We start from the raw sequence: 21,181 nt of genomic DNA, 5'->3' as shown, positions 1-21,181 counted from the left end.
TAACGTATGGAATAGCACCATTGGGAAGGAAGGAGTGGGTAAGACCAATTCCAATGGCATCCTTCTACTCAGCAAATGTGCAGAGCACAACCATGTGATCACAAATACAATCTTCAGACAAAGCAACAAGTACAAAACAACTAGGCAACACTCCCACTCAAAACAGTGGCAACTTCTAGATCATGTCATTGTAAGAACACAGGATCTAAGATGTCCAAATCACCCGTATCATGAGAGAAACCGACGACTGATGAACTGACCACTGCCTGGTGAGGTAAGTCATGTCCATCAGGATTGCAGGGAAACATAGAAAGCAATCCAAATCATACAGATGGCAATACAACATCCAAAGACTTCAATCCCCAGTGCATCAAGAGAACTTCCAAACACTCCTCAGTGGAAAACTGGCCATATGCACACCTGGAAATGACAACACATGTGTCAAAGACGACTGGGAAGCCCTAAAACAGACCCTTCATGAGGTTTGCAAGAAATGCATTGGCCTTGCTACCCGCCGCCATCAGGACTGGTTTGACAACAACACTGAGATTACAGCCATTTCAAACCAGAAGAGAAAAGCTTTCTGTGACTGGCAAAACCAACCACTATACAGTCAGAAGCACAGCTCTATCAGCTCAAAGCTGAACTTCAAAGGAGGATCCAAGAAATCAAAAATAAATGGTGGGAGGACAAAACAAAAGAAATCGAGACATTCGCTGACAGACATGATATACGGAGCTTTTTTTGTGAGACAAAGATCCTGTACGGACTAAGCTCATGTGGTCTCACACCTCTGAAATCCGAAGATGGTAGTTCCCTTCTTAAAGGTAACGAATCCATCAAAGAGTGCTGGAAGGAAAACTACCAAAAGCTTCTAAATAGAGAATCAACTGTTACTGATGACACCATCGACTCCATCCCTCAAAACCCAATCTGAGAAACTCTTGCCAACCCACCAACACCTGAGGCGGTCTGGAAAGCAATTAAACAAATGAAGAACAATAAAGCACCAGGTCTTGATGGCATACCAGCTGAGGTACTGAGAGTGGAGGGAGAAACAGTAACGAACAAGCTTCACTTGCTGCTCCTCAAAATCTGGTGCACTGAAGAAACCCCTGCTGAGTTACGTAACGCTAACATCGTCACCATTTTAAAAAGGGAGACAGAGCCGACTGTGGCAACTATCAAGGCATTGCCCTTCTCTCCATCACTGGGAAGATTCTTGCTAAAATCTTATTGAATCGCCTGCTCCCTCTAGCAGAGGGAGTACTTCCAGAGTCCCAGTGTGGCTTCACACCATCACGAGGCACAACTGAACAACACCAGGAGCCTTTAAATATGGCCTTTATCAATCTGACCAAAGCCTTCGATTCTGTCAACCGTGAGGCTCTGTGGAAAAGCATGTCAAAGTTTGGCTGTCCAAGAATATTTATCACCATTGCAAGACTCCTCCATGACCAGACTGCCTGCCTTCATCCTGTGCAGTGGTTCTACCTCTGAGCCCTTTGTCATCCAAACTGGCGTAAAACAAGGCTGTGTCCTGGCACCCACCCTTTTCTCCATTTTCTAAGCAGCTATGAAAACATTAACCAAAGACCGTCTACCACAGGGCATTGGAATCCAATATCGGACTGATGGCAACCTCTTCAACCTTTCTCGTCTCCATGCCAGAACTAAAGTAATATCGGCAACAATAAACAAAGTCCAGTACACAGATGATTGTGCTGTAGTTGCACACTCAAAGGAGGATTTACAAACAGCCCTTAATTGCTTTGCGAAAGCTTACAAAAGCCTAGGGCTAATTCTGAACATCAGCAAAACAAAAGTTCTCCACCAGCCAGTCCCTGGTCAATCATCAGACTCAGCAAGGAAGATCTACATCGACAAAGAAGAACTGGACAATGTAGAACACTTTGCCTATCTTGGCAGCCATCTCTCACAGAGGGCAGAATAGATGTCAAGGTTCAGCACAGAATTCACTGTGCCAGCCTTGCCTTTGGCAGGCTGTCTCGCCGGGTGTTCAACAATCACAACATCAGAACGCACTCTAGACTTTTAGTTTATAAAGCAGTTGTAATCCCAACTCTCCTGCACGGCTGTGAAACTTGGCTGACCTACAGAAAACACCTGAAAAACTTGGAACACCAGCACCAGCACTTTCTTTGGAAGATCCTCAACATAAAGTGGAGGATCATCACACTAATGTCAGTGTCCTCACAGAGGCCATCTTCAGTGTTGAGGCCCTGATTATCCAGCACCAGCTGAAGGTGGAGCAGGCACTGTGTGCATGTCTGATGTATGCTTACCAAAACAACTGCTGTATGCCCAACTCACCAAAGGAGGAAGGAAATTGGGAGGCCAAAAGAAACGCTTTAAAGACTCCCTCAAGATAAACATCAAGAGGTGTGGCATCGACACCACACATTGGGAGACAGCAGCCCAGGATAGGGATAACTGGTGAAGGCTTGTCAGAGAGGGAACGTCCACTTTTGAAGAAAATTGCCTTGCCCTGGTTGCAGAAAAATGCCAGAAAAGAAAGGAAAGATAACTGTCACACAGCAATCGTGGCCCTACCCTGTCTTCCAACACCACCTGCAATGTTTGCCAACGAGCCTGTGACTCAAGAATTGGACTCCTCAGTCACCAAAGGACCCATGAAAAATAAAACCTGTGAGAGAGATCATCCTGGACCTCGAGGGATCACCGACGATAGCATAAAAATATCAGATGTGCCATCTGGTTAAGTTAATTTTGAGATAACTTTCACTTCTGTAATTTTCTGACATTTGAAGTCAATTTCACAACTATAACATTGCACTAAAGGTATTTTTTTTCATTTAACATAATATATAGTTACATAGATGTTACATACTAATGGGACAAATTAATTCAGAGACATATCTAGTCCATCATTTTGATATTGTATATCATAAAAATTAATACAGGGCATTTCAAAAGAAACTTAAAAGAACTTAAAATAAATTCCAGGATCAACAGTGCACACAATTAAATTTGATAGAAGAAACACCAATTCTATTTTATTAATCCAGAGTCAAACCCAGGTATCTCAAAAATGGCTTCGTCCAAATAGCTTAAAATCTATTTGTGATTAGGGGACCACCTGAAAATAACAAAACAGCTCAATATGTCACAGCCTGCTGAATGCTCTGTATATAAGATGGATGGAACTGGTAGAAAAATGGCTACAAATGTTTTCATTAGACAGCAATAGAAACTACCCTCAATAATATCACTCTAATATAATGCAAAAAGCCAACTCTGCTTACTTATGAGCTGTACACAGATTTTTCAAGGTAACTGGGTGAATCAGATATTTCAAATTGCTACTCTGATACTGAATTTCATTCCCACCCCCTTGCCTACTCCTGCCACAGGATTAACTCAAAATGCTACTTTCCTACACTTCTGTGACAGCTGAGGTAGGGAAAGGGAAATTTGTTAACAGGGAGGGAGAAAACTGTACCCTGATCTCCAATGGGAGAGAAATAGCGACTCCTAATAGTAACTCTGCTATATGATACACGCTGATGTAAGGCCACAGGAACATGAGATATACAACTGCAGTCTTCAGTGGGTTGAGAATGAGCATATTTTCCATGATAAATAAATACATTAGTCTGAAACACTTTGCACTAGATTCCTTGGGGCTGATTCAACATCACATTACTCCAGTTTTTGCTGGTGTAACTCTACCAAAAACAATGGTGAATCAGGCCCCTTCTTTGTTTCAGTCCAGATGGCTGCTACACCTCTTCCCGTGTGAGCAATAGGATGGAAGAGAAAGGCCTCACTTTACACATGTCTCTCTCCTACAGGACACTCCTAGCATGTGCACTGCAATGAGAAACCTAATCTAATTGTCTGACATAGAAAGAGAAGGTGAGTTCATTTCCTTTTTTAATAAAAAGGAGGCAGGATGCTGAATCATAGAGCAAGAACTGAGTTACAAGAATGAGCCACAGCAAACTTACTTCTTTACTAAGGCAGGCAACCTCCCTACTAAAAACTCTCCCAAGTCCTGAGGGACATGCACCAGATTGCTGGCTCTGAATGCTGGTGAATGGTCTTATTGGGTAATATTAGGGGACAGATGGGTGGTAGTGTTTAGGGAGGTGGCTACTAGATTCAGGTGGGCAGTGGTGCTGGGATTTGGGAATTAAAAAGTCTTTCTAAACAATGGCCCAGGACCAGTTCTTGGTAAAGCTGACTGATCCTGAAAGCATCTGTATTAGTCCCATCAAAATGTTTTACTACCCTGCCATATCCGAAAACATCAAACCTTGAGGCCTGAGTGCCACCTAGTTAATGTCAATTACTTAAAACTTTAAATACCGTAAAAGCCTCATGGCTTTTCTAGACAAACATCTAGTGCGCGCCGCAAGCTGGGGTATAAATTTACTTTGTACTAGACTGCAATACACTAAGTGTCCACATGGCCCTGCTGCCACACACCATAAGTTCTCTAGTGCACTTTGATTTACTCCTATTTCAAAGTGGGTTATGTCAAATTTCACCACTAGCAACACACATCTACAAAAGCGGTGCACAAAATCTAATTTACTGAAAGTGTAGAGAAAGGAGGCTACAATGCACATCTTGTGTACCTTTAATACATTCAACTTTATCTGGCACCAGAGATACTGTTATGTAATATGCTGCCTAATTCTCTGGAATCTTTTTCTTCTTCAGAGTGAGGTACAATCATGAGGCAAATAGCAGAGTAGATTATTAGCACCAAACTGTAATACTAGTCAGTGCAGTATGACAAACTATGAATTTAGAAGGAATTTAGACACACTACCTTAGCTCTCCCAGTCTAGCAGTGAATGTACAGTAATTGCCAGTGAGAGAGTCAGTCTCCATGAAATGTGTTTCCAGTCTACCAAATACAGCTGGGTTCTACTTTAGGACTACAAGTTCTTGGAGGGGGTCTCATTTCCAAATGAATGTATGCAGCAAGCAGATGGTAACCAGCCCTGTAAAGTTCTACTGGGCTGTGAAAAGCAAGGACCGTCTGCCAAGTGAACTCTTAGACTTCTGATCTGTAGACCAGATTAAAACAACAGACAAATATTCCTGAGCCATAGACAAAATCGTAGGTCTTTGGCCTTTGCTGATTTTCACCGAGGATTTCTCCCACTTGTTACTGCAGATATCATGCCTAACTTGTTTATGAACTGATGGAAGCACCTTGCACATACTGTGGCATGTTTAATCTCTAGGTCCTGTCCCCAAATACTTGAAAAGAATTTCCTTTCTCCAGATACAAGGTTTTTTCTCTGTTGGAAAACAAAACGAAATACCACTCTTGGGAAAAGAAGATGGTGAACAGCTCCACAGCTACAGAATTAAAACCAACTCCACCAGGTGGGGCACCCCATGGCACAGTACATGATTGCTGGCAATTTACCTCTGTAGACTCACAGGATTACTGGCGAAATCATGAGTTAACAGAAATAAAGTAAGACACAGAGAGTGGGTAGCATTCAAGAATGAACATTATCTTTTGCCATAATGTTTTCCTATTTCCATAAAACTATCTAGTTGATGCTAATATGGTTGATGCAAGATATGCCAATGAATGTCTAGTAATGGGCTATAAAAACTTACTAGTTTTGTCAATAAACTAGCAAAGAGATAAAACTTCCTATAGCTAAACACAGCAGCCAGATCCTCAGCTGGTGCAAATCAATGTAGCTTTGTTGACTTCAGTGAAGCTACACCTATGTACTTCAGCTGAGGATCTGGATCAGTAGGTCTTCTCTGCCTTTTAGTTTTCTCATGAGGTCGTTGGTAGCTTTCAAAGATATCTGGATCGTCTAAAGAAAGCTCTATCTGTTTTTTCAGCAGCGCTTTTGAATGGTTAGATCAATGGTGCTCAAAGTGCAGTACATGAATAGCAACTTAGCACTTTATTTCCCCTTGAATAATAATTTTGCCAGCCCTTGAGAATCTATGGAATGGTAGTCTGTACATTACTTAACAATATTTTTTCAGCAGGATTTCCTATCACCAGGATCTGTACTTTTTCAGCTCTGCAGTTGCAGAAAACTGAGGTACCAATGAAAATATCAATTTTCTACAATCTGATGGACAGGATTATGATTGGACATGAAGAGTATTTAAAGTAGCAGGTAACAACACATGCAGCAGGCTACATAGAGATAGTCTGAATGGAGAAAAGATACTGAAATACTGACTGATGGGAAATGAGAAGGGGAAACCCCACTTCAGAAGTCTGACAATATGTCATGGTTGATAACAATGCACCATCTCTGACTGAGGAAAGCAAAAGGAGGAGAGGAAGAAAGTTCATATTGTTCTTCAGATATTAGGATTCTAACCACCAAGAGGACCAAGTAGTGTTATAATGAAAGTGATTTCCTGGAAGACCAGCTCCAGGGAAGGCTACTTTAAAAAAAAATCAGTGAACACCAAACTACACAGCTTGACCATCCACTATGACTCTTGTTCAAAGTTTAAGGGGGACCTCAAGAATGCCTAAGAGTTGCAATGGCACGTTCTCTCTCTCTCTCTTCCACAAATATTACTAGTACAGTAGGTTTGCTGTGCCTCGTTCTTTTTACTCAGTTCTTGCCCTGTGATCCAACCCTTCTGCTCTATTAAATAAACTAAGGAAGAAGTACTGAGTCAATTTAAAGCCATATCAAGAAAGTGATGGTAAAGGTAAGAACACATGGAAGAAGTGGAAACCAAGCAAACTGGAGACTAATTATATCTTTGTCCAGAAATTACAGGAGGTTTCTTTCCTGATTAATGGTCTGATGGAGCTCCCACTGCATTCTGTAGGAATTGGATCAGGATATTAGAGAGGGTTTCGGAAAGGTATTGAGTGCCCACAGTTCTCACTGAAGTCAATAGGAGTAGTAAATGCTCAGTTCCTCTCAGGACCAAGCCCTAAATACTTAAAATTTTGCTGAAGTGACAGCAATAAAGTGGACTAAGACCTGGTCTACACCTAAAACTTAAGTTGACCGAGCTACATTGCTCAGACCTGTGAAAAATGTCATGCCCTATGCAATGTAGTTAGGTTGACCTAACCCTCACTGTCGATGCAGCTAGGTTAACAGAAGAATTCTTCTGTCAGCCTAGCTACTGCCTTTTGAGGGGGTGGATTTTCTACAGTGACGGAAAAACACTCTGTGGCGCTATTGTAACTGTCTACCCAAGAGCTGCCCCACTGTAGCAACTGTACTATAGACATACACTAAATAAAAAACAGGTCATGTTATTTTACCAGTACATTGTCTAATCCTGCTCAGACCTGGTCTAAATGACACAGTGGTAAAAACACTGTTGGATGCAAGAGTCTTTTCTCTAAGCTCAAAAATCCCTAGAGAAGATAAGGCCTTATGGTCTTTTACAGAGGTTGCCTTGAGCCTCAGAGAGTTTGGATTTGCATCTAGAGCCAAATTTCTCCAGAGCTGAGAAAAGTTTGCACCCAGAGTTTTGCTCGGGACCTCGCTAGCCTTTAGTGATGCAAGTATATTATGATGAAGCTGAACTGAGACACAGGGCTGGACGACCTCACTGTGCTAACTCTCTGTAATGTTACAATAATGTGCAATACAGCACTCTTTTCTCTGGATAGGTTCAAAGCACAAAGCCTGCCCCCTTTCCTAGGGATAGAAGCCTCTGCAGGTCAATATGAAGGGAGTGTATGTGGCTGGGAGGAGGAGAAAGTACTATAATTCACCTGTCTTATGAATTAGTTTAAGGTGATCTGCAAAGGGTAGGAATGAAAGGAAAAAGGTCTTTGCCCTTCTTTGCTTCTTTAGGATATATAAAGAAGTTTTGAAAGGGTTCCTCCCCCCCTCCACTCCAAAAAAAAGAGGGGATGGATGATTCTGCTTTTTAATTTTTTTAATTGAATTAAAAAAAAACTTTGAAATTCAAGTCTTGACTCCTTGGAAGATTCTACGACTACTGGAGAATGAATAAAATTAGGACATCTCAAGAGAGTGAAAGATGAGCAAATGCGGAAGGAAGAGATTTTTTAGACAGATTGTTTAATATTTTTTCTTTAGTGACCAATTCATTCCCATGTCTAATTGAAATTAGGGGAAAAGGATGTCTTAGTTTCAACATTTCACCTTTTCAAATAAGGTATGGCAGCTCACAACACCCATCTTCCACACCTCTCAAGAACTGCTTCTCAATGCCAGGAAATATCAGGCTTGACAATCCAAATATTTCAAAAGTAATTAAAAAAAATTGAAAAACTTTTAATCTTTCCCCCATCCTATCACCTTTCAAGATGGCCAGCTTCACACATAAGAAGGAAGGAAAAAAGGGCCTAAAACACAGTATTTAAAATTCCTTTACTGGTCACTTTTACACTTCAGGAACATCATCCCCCCTTCCTTTCTCTCATCATAACAAAACCAAAATATATTTACCTTCCCGAGTGTGTTCCTATTGCTACCACTGTTCCACTTGGATGGAAATCAGCACAGTGCCCTGGTTCCTGCAAGAGACAGGTATAGTTATATGACTTAATATCAAATGTATTAATATTCACAACCTCCCTTATATTTAAGCAATGTTAAAAGACAGGACAAGAAAAGTCTCAGTTAAATACATCGTTCATAGCTTTGATCATTCAAGTATTATATAAACTCCGACCTTCCCAGTTTCTGTAAGTGTGTGTGCTTTCAGGGGAGATGTTTCCACACACATGTCCCCAAGTTAAATTTCCATAGCACTTGACAGTTCACTATTAAAATTAGCCAAGGTGCTAGGTACTACTTGAGCTACTTGAACCCATATTTATATTTTGCAGAGGCAGGACACCTTCCAGCTAACCATTTTAATGCTACAGTTTCCCACATTTTGCCTGTTTGTGCAGGACAAGCTACATATGTTAATTTCAAATGCTTCTGAAAGACATTTTAAGTACTTTCCCTCCGATTGTTATTTTTAAACTCAATGCCATTAGAAGAAAGCTCACGTACATCTAGCAGCCTGGTCCATTCTAGTGTGTGATCCACAGAGTTCCACATACAAACTTGCCTATCTTGAGCACATGTTAACAACAAATCTTTGAAGGGATGTGTTGCCAGACCCCAGAGCTCATCTGTGTGACCCTGAAAAGGAAACACATTATTTACTTACTAGAGTTCCAAGACATACACCAGTAACCTCCCTCCCTCACAAAAGTCTCTTGATTTAGGTCTTGAGAGAAAATACATACCAGAGGAAAAGTTTGAATTTGCAGTAAAAAAACAACAACAACATTATGCTCACCTGTACCTCTACTTGGAAACCATCATTGAATGTTCCCCGCAAAATAAAGTTTCGTGAAGTACCAACTAAAAACTGATCTGCTTTTCCTTCTGCTACTGCTCTGATTGTCCCATACTGATCAGGAACCTAGGGAAACAAATTTCTGTAAAAGCAAATCTTAACATGTACCAATTTTCGTCTTTGAAGGACACAATTACTATAGTGTATCATGAAACAATAATCAACAGGAGATGCAGTCTCTAATTAAAAAGGAATAATTCAACCTATTTGACATCAGGATATTGACCACATTCAGCAGCTGAGTTCACACAGTCTACTCAGATCACTCCCAAACTTAACTGCAGTTCCACTTAATACACTTATGCATTTTCTCACTAGAAATAATGAAAAGGATCTGCCAGCACACAAGTTTGGGAACACAGAGACCACAACATTTAATGAAACTATTAATGTCTGCTTTAAGGAACAGCACCAAAAGAAGCCAGAAAGAGGAGGTTGTTCACTCCACCCTCTCAGAACCTGAAAGTGTGGGAATGTTAGTGGAAGGGACATTAGAGAGACATGGTGAATGAGGTAATATCTTTTATTGGACCAACTTCTGTTTGGTGAGAGAGACAAGCTTTCGAGCCACACAGAGCTCTTCATCCGATCTGGGAAATGTACTCAGAGCTTACAGCTAAATACAAGGTGGAATAGATTGTTTAGCACAACGCATATTTCAAGTTTCAGAGTAGCAGCCGTGTTAGTCTGTATTCGCAAAAAGAAAAGGAGGACTTGTGGCACCTTAGAGACTAACACATTTATTTGAGCATAAGCTTTCGTGAGCTACAGCTCACTTCATCGGATGCATTCAGTGGAAAATACAGTGGGGAGATTTATATACATAGAGACCATGAAACAATGGGTGTTACCATACTGTTCCTCAGACATTCTTGTCAACTGCTGGAAATGGCCCACTTTGATTATCACTACAAAAGGTTTTTTCCCCCCACGCTCTCCTGCTGGTAATACCTCACCTTAAGTGATCACAATCTTGTTACAGTGTGTATGGTAACACCCATTGTTTCATGTTCTCTATGTATATAAATCTCCCCACTGTATTTTCCACTGAATGCATCCGATGAAGTGAGCTGTAGCTCACAAAAGCTTATGCTCAAATAAATTTGTTAGTCTCTAAGGGCCACAAGTCCTCCTTTTCTTTTTACATATTTCAAGGGTGCATTCAAGTTCAAGTGGCCATTAACATCTCTCCAGTCTGGGAGGAAAAGACAAAAAAAGTTGGAGGGGGAGAGGGTTTAAGTCGGTTATAGATTGGTGTAACAAGACATAGTTCCAGTATCTCTATTTAGTCCATGATTTTTAGTTTCTAGCAATGTTATGAATTTAAGGTCCCAGGCTCATCTTTTGAAAGTGCCGTGCAAGTTTTCTTTGAGGAGGAGGACTGAGAGGTCAGATATAGAGAGATCACCCAGAGGTGATGTGGTGGTTTTGTCTTCACACATTTTTCTGTGTGAATTCATTCAAGAGAGCATAGTGATTGTCTGATTTCACCCATATAGTTGTTACTGGGGCAATTAGTGCACTGGATGAGGTACACCGCACGAGAGGTATGTGTAGACCATAGATCTCGAAAGGTATGTCACGGGGGGAGGTGCTTGATCATGATAGCAGTGGAGATAATGTTTACGGGTTTTGCATCTATTGTTCAGACAGTGTCTGATGCTGCTTTGACTTGGTATGTGGGGAGCTTACTTCTGATGATGTGCGGAGAGAGGCGGGGGGGGGAGGGAGGAGAGGAGGGTGTTTGAAGGCCAGAAAGGGTTCAGGAAAGATTTTTCAGGATGTGGTCCCCATTGAATATGGATTGTAATTGATTGATGATACCCCGTATGAGGGTCCGTCAGTCACACCTAATGGTATATTTATACAGTATGTGAGAGGTGTAATTCCCAGCTCAGGTAGACATACATGAGCTAGCTCTGCTCAAACAAAAGCCTACAAATGGCAGTTTGGTTGAGCCACCCAGGTACATACTCAGGAGGTCAGGCAGGTTTGTACTCAGGCAGCTAGCCCAAACTGCTGCCCGTGCTGCTGCGGCCACACTGCAATTTTTAAGGCAGTTTGAGCAGACCTAGTATGTGTACATTTACCCACATTGGGCATAACACCTGCCAGCTGCTGTGTAGACATACCCTGAGTCTTCACGTGCCGATGGAGCACTGTAAGACAATTGTCTTCCACCAGCTTTCAAAAAGACCTATATCTCAACTGGTGCTCACTACCTGTATGTACTCTACTTAATCTGAAATTTACCTATGAGGCTGCTGTAGGAGCTGTATTTTGCAGGAAGAGACTATTTCCCAATTTCCTCCTGCCTTCCATATCCACCCTGGCTGATGTCAAGAATCACTCTAAACCCAACCTATTTATTCACTCAGTTCAGGCACATACACAAGGACTTGACCCCGAATCAACAATATATACGTCATTCTGTAAATATGTTTCCCCACTTTCTCACCCAAAAATATATACAAGATCCCCGAAAACACGTAGGTGAGTGCTTAACTTTATGCATGTTGATAGTCTCACTGATGTGTGTACAATTAAGTAAAGTTCAGTAACAGTTTGCAGGATCAGAGCCGTAATGCGCATTTTGCTTTGATAAATAAAGGCAGTTAACTCAACATATGGAAAAAGTTAAATGTGAACTGGGACAGCTCAGTAATGTATGCTTTTGCAAATCATCTGAGCGAACAGGTCTTTATAGGTTCAGCCCTGACACAGACATGTGAGGCTGATTAAGTCTTATTTCACACTTTTTAAATTATTGTGTGTCTATTCATGTACACACACCCCTCTTTAAAAAAAAGGCCATCCTTTGGACATTTGTAATTCATCTGGCATCTTATGGTCAGATACAGAGACACACAATGCCCACATATATCCAAGAAAGTCAATGGGAGTTGAGAGTGCTCAGCATCTTTGAAAAAAATCAGGGTATTAGTATATAAGTGTCAAAGTTATAAATAAGTTAGGATTTAATTTAAAAAAATAACTATTAGTGTTAAGATCCATTAGAATCTAGCATACTCAAACAAGTTATTTCCAGGATAGAGAGAAAACATATATTCATTTATTTGTCTAAAAATACATGGTGATAAGAAAGAGGAGTGGTAAAATTTTCAAAACTGCTTTAATAACTTAGGAGCCAATGACTTAGGCTTGTAGGTAACGTAGATGCTTTAGAAAAATGTTACTGCAGCTCCTTAAGACTTCATGTAGGTAGAGATTATACCAGGGGTGAGCAACCTGAGGCCCGCACGTCCCTGTGGACCCTTCACCTGCAGGAGCCACTCTCCACAGCTCCCATTGGCCGGGAACAGAGAATTGCAGCCACTGGGAACTTCGTGGGGGAGGGGGGAGGGATAAGTGCCTGCAGATGGTCAATGTCAGCAAAATGTCTCGCGGCCTGCAATTGGATTATCCTGATGGGATGCATTTGGCCGGCGGGCCGCAGGTTGCCCACCACTGGATTATACACACAGTATGATGCACACAATATGATGTTTACATTTTTAAACACTACACACTGAAAATCTGAAAGAAAAATTGTGTCGTTTCTACCAAATGCATCCTTATTTTATTAACTTTTGATGGATGTTCATGAACTCTCAGCAACTACTTTGGCTTATAATAATTTTTATTTACTGTATGTTTAAACTGTATTACACAATGTTGTTCTATTTTACTAAATGTTGTCCTATTCCGAGTGCTCCTTTTCTGTTTAATTATTAATCTAAACAACAGCCATAAAAGTAAAATAACTATCACTATGAAAGTTATTTATTCAGGGTACTGGCAAGATTTTTCAACCCAAAATAATTACTATGTATAGAGTACATGGCACATTAGAAAAGGGAATGTTGAGATGATTATCAATATTGCTGAAATCACTGTTTACCAAGTGTAACAGAAATTTCTCTCTCAGTTGGTGTTTACTTATTAGATACACTTATTAATTAGCTTCAAGGCAGTTCTTTAAAAAAAGATTGTGGGGATTCATTTGCTTAACTGCTACATTTAGTTTCCCAAAATGCTGTGAATTCATCATTGTGATAAGTTGATACTGGTTAAATAGAAGACACAATTCAAAGTATTATTATAAAGAATATCTAAAAGGGATAAACTATTCCTTGTACCTTTGTCACTATAGTGTACCAGTGGCAGGCTGTTACAACTGCTTTAAAATACCACAAAGTGCCATTTTTATTTGAGAGAAGTAATCACAATTTGCTTGGATTTGCTATGTACCAAAATTGTGTAAAGATACCATACTTTGAAATGGTAGTAAATAATTTTGATCAAGCAGTAACTATGATGTTAAAACAACCTCCTCACACCAATCATTATTTCTTAGGTACAGAATATTCTTGTGTATTCTGTAAGCAATCTATCAAATGTAAAGGGCATTAGCTTTCTGAAAGCATACAGGAAAATGTGATGAGATTACATCTTGGTTACTTTGCTTTTGACCAAAACTGTATTTTTCTTTCCAAAGAGGTAATTTTGTTGTGGAGATACTGGAAGATGGGTGGTGCTAAATAACATTTTTGTTGTTAAAGAGATGAGTAAAATCTAGCCAAGAAGGGGCTCATAGAAGAAGAAAGTGGAAATTTCTGATCATCCTTTCCTGATTAGTATCTGAATCTCATTTACACTTAATACAAAGCTACATTGAGGCTTAATATCTTTTTATTTATATAATTTTCTTTAAATGAACTACTGGATTTGTAAATGGAAAACAGCAAAAATAATGCAAAAAGGTTATGAAATACTGTAATCCCAGACTCTGATGACTTACTGATTTTTTCGTTATATACAGTATTTTGACTTAAGTGTGGGGGAGTGGGGAGGGGTTGTGCTTCCTCTCTTACCTCTATTTCCCTTTCAGGGTTCAGATCATGATCCCACAGAATGATTTTTCTGTCTTTCCCACCTCCAGTTAGCAGCATTCCATTCCTCATTTGACATAGTGTGAACACGCTGCCATCGTGAGCTTTGATTTGTCTACTTATTTGATATACACCTACAATCACGAAAAAATATAATGAATGCCACTCTTTTTTTTTTCAGTTTGATTTCACAAAACGTTGCATTTTGGAACAAGAACTAAGTGGCACTGTACAATAAGAAATTGTATTGGGTGTTCCAATGAGTATTACAAACAAAAGGTGGTAGTGTTTTCTTACAGAAAACTAAAAGATAAAACAAAGATCTGCTCACCTGTATGATTATTTTGTGAGGTTGTTACTAAAATTTCTTTGAATTCGCTGCTATCTGAGGGAAAGCATTTCTCAAAAGGGGCAAGAGAAGCTTCTAACAATTACTTTTGTGAACTAGGGAGGGAAAGCATTTATCGTGTTATCAGCTGATGTAAATAATTAAGTTCTTTTGGCAAATGTGACCCTTCAAGAATCCTTGTCTGTAGTCTTATGAGGACCAAAATAAGTGAATCAATTATGGTAAGGTCTCCGGAGCACATGACACTGCCACTGATGTTGGTTCACCTAAAACTCTCTATGTATCAAATATGATCTATTTTGAAATTAAATCAATAGGTGCTCCAAGCAAAGGATCTACCTCCTAAGATCCTGGTGAATGTAGGATGAATAGGACTGGAGAGGTAAAAAGCCACAGTGAAAGCAGAAAAGAGGAGAATTCTCATTTTCCAGCTGTGCCTGCATTGCCTTCTTCAAACAGAAGACACTAAGAATTCACCAAAAAAAGGTAGTTTTATTATTTTATAAGTTAACTTTAGTAGCTATAGCTTATAACTTTCAAATGTGCAATTTTGTCTAATTTACTAAATTAGGGAGACAACAGTAATATGTAATAATAATGGTTAAAATGTTCAGCATTGGGGCTGAGATTTTCAAAAAAGGGCTGCTTAAAATAAGGCTTCAAAGTCCACATTTAGGCCCCAGTTCAGTAAATTAGTTATTGAAACATGTGCCTAACTTTAACACATGAGTAGTTCCACTTAAAGTTAGGAACCTGCATAACCAAATAATGAAACATGCATAAGCCTACCAATGACCATTGAGCTAGCCAACGTGACCACGGTTGACGGTGCTACACCAGGCACTGTGTAGTGAAGTTGACAGGCCAGGCTCAATCCTATGAATCCACAAATCTCTGGACAGCACTGTGGGTGGTGCCAGGTAGGGTCAGGGCATGCACCCCTTTGTACATCGATGTAGAGTTTGAGAACCCAGTGTGGTGGGGTGTTTTTGTCCGACATGGCCAAAGAGCATGCAATGCCACTTTCGAATATAACAGGTGACTGAAAGAAGGCCAAACCACTGAGATTATGACATTTAGCACAGTCATACCACTTTATGCACAGGATTTGGTGCTGACAGTGCACATTAAATGTCTCTGCTGCTCCAAGTCTGCCTATAAGAGGGTCCAGGTTTCTGACCCATATGGAATACAGGTAGCACACAGGTTTGATAGATCCCGAACTCTGTCTCACCACAAAGGATGGTTTTGCATCCATAAGTGGGACATGGACTTCATGCAGGAGGTGGTGAGACCTATTCTTGAAGAACATCTGATTTGCTGCATCTGTTTGAATTCTGCTTGATGCCTACGTAAATGAACTCATCAATGCTCTCCATGGTATTTGATCCCACTTGCACTGTAGGTTCTGGTGGCCCAGCTCCAAGGTTCTGGACCTTGGTCTTCTGCCATGAGACATTCAATCCTATGGTGTGTGTGGCATCTTAGTGGGTGGAGCTGAAATTTTCTGACTTCTCCAAAAGCAGGGCAACATTGTCAGCATAGTTTGGGTTGGTGAACACTTCTTGACTAACCTTGTTTCTGACATGTTGAGCAGCAAATCCAAATATCCAATTGACAGCTCAACAGAATAGAACTGGGAAAGAATGCATTCCTGCTGCACAACTGAGGTTGTGCAGAAACATGGAAAAAGCTGTGAACCTACAGACACACTTTTACTGATACTGGTATCAAGATCATGCACCAGATTCAGTAGAATATCTGGAACACCAAATCCTTTCTGTGCGAACCAAAGTGCTGACCTAAAGACTGAATCAAGAGCCACTTTGATGTTGATATATGCCATGTGAAGTGGGCATAAGTACCCTGCTAAATCTGGGACTGATTTTCAAAGGTACTGAGCACCCACGGGATGTATTGGCACTTGGCATCTTGGAAAATTAGGCCATTGCTATTTATGTGTCTAAATATATAGATTAGGAGTAACATGAAGCACCTAAGTTTGGAAACTTTGGCCAATGTTTAGTAGCATTCCATAATGCTTTTTATATATATATATATATACACACACACACATATACACACACACACACACAATGGGAGGTAAGGAATTACTTTGCAAAAGGGGGAAAATGAGGCACAAAGGTTAACATTTTCAAACTTTGATTCCTAAAATCGAACAGCTAAATGAAGTTGAACTGATTTTCAGAGATGCTGGTCACCCACAGTTCCCACTTTATTTAGACCACTTTTTTAAAATATTCCTAAATATAGTTTTAACTTTAGGCGCACAAGTTTGAAAATGTTGACCTGAGTGACTCCCAATCTCTAGTCCCATCCTCTAATCACTAGATGCTAACCTCCAGAAGACTGTTATTCACTTCTGAAGAATTAGGTTTCTCTTAAATGCCTGCTGTTAGATGATGTTGCCTTATGCACAGATGTATAACATACTCTTATGTGAGCACTTCTTAAAATAAACTCTTAGCCTGAAGCATAGGCAAGGCACATGAGCCACAAAGGGCATATCTGCCAATTTCAAATTGTGCCATATGGGTCAGTACAAAATGGGTATGTTTTCTAGATGTCTACCAAAGGGGACTATGTCAGATATATATTAGTATTTGAAACTTTGTAGGCCCAGTTGATTTTTCCTGATTAATTTGATCCTATGATGCAGTGGAAAATGCTATGAGTCCTTTCAATTACCGATGTGAACACTTTTCTCACAAAAATGTTTTCAAAACACAAAAAAACAAGAAAAAATGGTCTTGGATATAGTTGGCAGTTATTGTGCGATTATATTTACTCAAAGATTATATTTTGAGCATCAAATAGATGGGAATTGCCACCTGCGATATGAAGCAATATAAAAAGGCCAATTTCTAGAGCTTCAAATATTTTCTTAAAAACTAAGAAAAGCAGAGGATATCACTTGACTTAACTGTTTGTAGGGCACAATTTACCAGGTTTTTAAAATCTGGTTTCACACCCTACCCAAAATAAATAAATAAATGAAAAGGTGGTCTAGGTAAAAGCTCATCACCAATCCAACATGGTAAACTAATAAAAAAAAAGCAATTAAGCACATGTATGAAATACTCCAGCCATCAATGGGCAAAAACTTTTTAAGATGATCGTGGCAAAAGCTATTTGCACAGATGTTATAAAATTAACTAAACATTTAATATTTTCTTAATTATTTTTCCATTTCAATTAGTGGTTTAAAAAAAACAAACAGATTTTCCTACAAAAATAGATTTGCTTCTTACATGACTATACCAGTTTAAGTCAGTGTGTTTGAAATAGCTGCCAAGTAAAATAATTATCCTTGAATTTAAAAGCTACCTGAGGGCTCAACAGTTCCAGTTCTCCATATGTCGTTTTTCTTCTTTCATTTTAATTGAACAAAAAACTCACCCTAAAAAACAAGTTCAATCCAAATGCCAAATCAAATGGTATTTAAAGTATATTTCTGTGTCAGGATTTGAGCACCTGCTTAGTTAGAAACTATTATTTGGGTAAATCCTACAGTTCTGTATTACACTTTTTTCTTTACATACAGGTCCTCTTAATATAAGCTTTCTTTATGACGGATATTCATTTGAGACTTTAAAGGTTTCACAAAGCATGCCTCAAGAGTCAAATGTAGTCCATGGAGCCTCCCTGAAACTATAGGGTGAGGACAAGTCTGATTAACTGCACTATTTTTATTGCTGGGAAATTCAAACAAAATAATTGCTATTCATTTTGGACCCAATCCTGCAAGGTGCTGAACAGCTACAGCAAGGCGTAAAGTCAATGGGCATGTTAATGGGAGTTGTGGAAGCTCAGCATTGTCTAAGATTGGGCTACTATCAAGGAAGATACAAACACAAGCAAATGGTATACCTGTCAGATACTTTTAATACAAATCATTATGCAAATTTATAAGCAACTTACAAGCATCTCTTGGGGTCCTGGCATGTAGCCAATTTAGCCATTTGGGTCAAAAAGGCTGGGCAGCCTTGCATACTGGAGCATTTATATCATTGATTTCTTGATCAAATCCCATATGGTGCAATGTTACGATAATCATTCCTATCACTTGCTAAGGGTTCAACTCTCTGGTAAAGCTATCACATCCCCCTCTGTAGTTCAGCCACTCTAGTGAGGATTATAGACATTTCTATGGCTGCAATCCCAGATAAAATAGAATGCTTCTCCCTGCCTTTAACAAATGATTCTAGCAGCAGCTGGGAGTGAAACTGCATTTTCATATGCATACTGACACAAAAGAGAAACAAATTAACACATTTTCACATGGTTTGTTTTTGCAATACGATTTTATAAAAAAGAAATCAGATTAATCGACCAAAAGGGACCATTATGATCCTTCTAGTCTGACCTCCTGCATACCACAGGGCATGGAATTTAAACATCAAGCCCAACCATGATAATGACTGTTGCAAAACTCAAGAGAAAGCACTGTGCATGATATGGATGAGTTTATTTTGATATTTGTCATCCTAACACAATCTTTTGTACGTATGACTTTTGCAGACCACCATACTATAAAATGAACTGTTAGTGTACTGTACCTTTAGGTCCTTTTCCTGGCGTGGATTCTACAGTAGTTTTGCTCCATATAAGCATTATCCCACCTGAATCTCCAGTGAGCACATCTCCATTCCCCAAAAATGCCAAACACTGCACAAATTTGGGTTTTTCATATTTCTGAAATGGAACAGTAAGAGAAATTAGGGTATAATTGTGCAGACACATGCACACCCACATGTGTAAAAATAGTTTTTAGTTTTCATAATTTATTTCTTCATCCAATACGTATTATAAGGACGGTGGTCCAAATTCATAGCTGGCATAAGCGGCTAACTCCACTGACTCCAATTATATTCATTTATAAATCTGGCCTAGTGCAAAAATATTTCTTACCCCAAAAATCCCTTGCTTTCTTGCGAGTGAATTGCCACTCCAGGTCCAAAAAAAGATGTGAGATTTGCCACAAGTTATGATTGTGCTTGCGTCAGTTGGATGGAATTCTACAGCAAGCACAACTTCATTTGTAGTCTGTAGAAAAAATAAAGAAACCATGAGCTTAATGTAATATTTATTCAGATGGATATTAATTTTCTATTTTACACACACTCACAGAGTTTTACACAGATAAAAGAGTATATAGGGTATTGTGAGTATAAATGTGTACATAACATACACACAGATCTGTGTGGATAAGAATATACATTAATTTGCTGTTGTCTTTTACATTTCTGAAAGATTTCATAAGATTTTTTAGCCAGAGAGAGAGGTTTTATTAATCTGAAATGATCTTTTGGCACAGCATTCTTTCCCCCGCTAAGCATGCCTTTTGCAAAAGAAAATAAGAAAAAACACAAGAGATGTTTTTTGGATGAAATAAACAAACTTGCTGCTGTCTGATATCAAGACACATATGAGCATCTCATTGTTTTGGATAATGGATTTATGATAGAGGTAACTCAGCCAATCATAACACACTTGGCTTAAGTTCACTCATTTTCTGAAACCCTATACAAGTTCTCTTTGGTTCTTCCCCCTGCTCTGAAAAAACTACATAACTCACAGATAATAAATATAGTCCCCTTGTGATACTATAAATAGATTGGGACTTTTCACAAGTTGTATGTACTTTTACTGAATAGTAATAGCTAAGCAAACTTTATTATTTTAAAATAATCTTTCATTTTACCAATAAGATATTTTACAACTTTTTTTTTTTTTTTTTTTACAATTTTTTCAGATAAGAATCGTTTGCTACCCAGTAATTAATACAAGTTTAGTGAAACCTCTACAAGACAAAACCTTTAGGAGGCAATCTCCGGTGCCAATTCAATAAAGCACTTAATCAAATCTTTGCGTACCTTAAAGTATGTGTATTTAAGCATTGGCTTCAATGGGACTTAAGCATATGCTTAAATACTTTGCTGAATAAGGACCCCTGAGAGTATCCCAACTATCCCCATATGTATTTAATAAATTCTTTTTCAAGGTCAGTAGAAGACCATAGTGATTTTTGTTGGACACCTGTGGTAACTTAAATAATATTTCACTGCATATGTGAAACCACACATGTATATACATAATCATGTATACACATGCACACACAAACTTTAAACCATATAACTATTAGATTTTAGGGCCCAACCCTGAAAGGTGCAGAGCACCTCCTGAGTGATGCAGAACACCTTTAATTCCCATTAAAGCCAATGGCTGTTGAAAGTGGTTCAGCAACTTGCAGGATCAGGCCCCAAGTTGAAACTCTGAGGCACAACTTGCCTGCATTCCAAGAAATAATTATGGCCATCCAAGAAAAAAAAACAAAAACAAAAAAACCCACCTCAAGATACCAGATTTCAGGATTGAAGTACTACAGAATTTAGAAACCAAAAGCATTTATAAAATATAAAGAGGTTTTTTAAATTAACACTTGAAACTGCTGATGTTAATTTTTAATAAATCTTGGAATACCAGGAAAATTCCAGAAGACAGGAAGGCTACTAATGTTGTGTCAATATTCAAAAAGGGCGAGAAGGATGACCTAGGAAACTACAGGCCA

At 39.2% G+C, this 21,181-nt stretch overlaps 1 protein-coding gene across 1 annotated transcript in view; it reads right to left on the bottom strand.

Moving 5' to 3' along the window:
• Positions 1-21,181, bottom strand: part of EML4 (EMAP like 4) — a 253,146-nt gene that overhangs the window by 28,730 nt on the left and 203,235 nt on the right. Inside the window, 6 exon segments of the mRNA XM_043511861.1 lie at positions 8,442-8,509; positions 8,997-9,128; positions 9,289-9,414; positions 14,223-14,374; positions 19,170-19,305; positions 19,522-19,656. Coding sequence (XP_043367796.1) covers positions 8,442-8,509; positions 8,997-9,128; positions 9,289-9,414; positions 14,223-14,374; positions 19,170-19,305; positions 19,522-19,656 — 749 coding nt within the window.

The sequence above is a fragment of the Dermochelys coriacea genome, chromosome 3, assembly GCF_009764565.3.
Source record: "Dermochelys coriacea isolate rDerCor1 chromosome 3, rDerCor1.pri.v4, whole genome shotgun sequence".
NCBI lineage: Eukaryota > Metazoa > Chordata > Testudines > Dermochelyidae > Dermochelys > Dermochelys coriacea.
The sequence above is the reverse complement of the archived record's forward strand: the minus strand, read 5'-3'. Positions and strand labels throughout refer to the sequence as shown.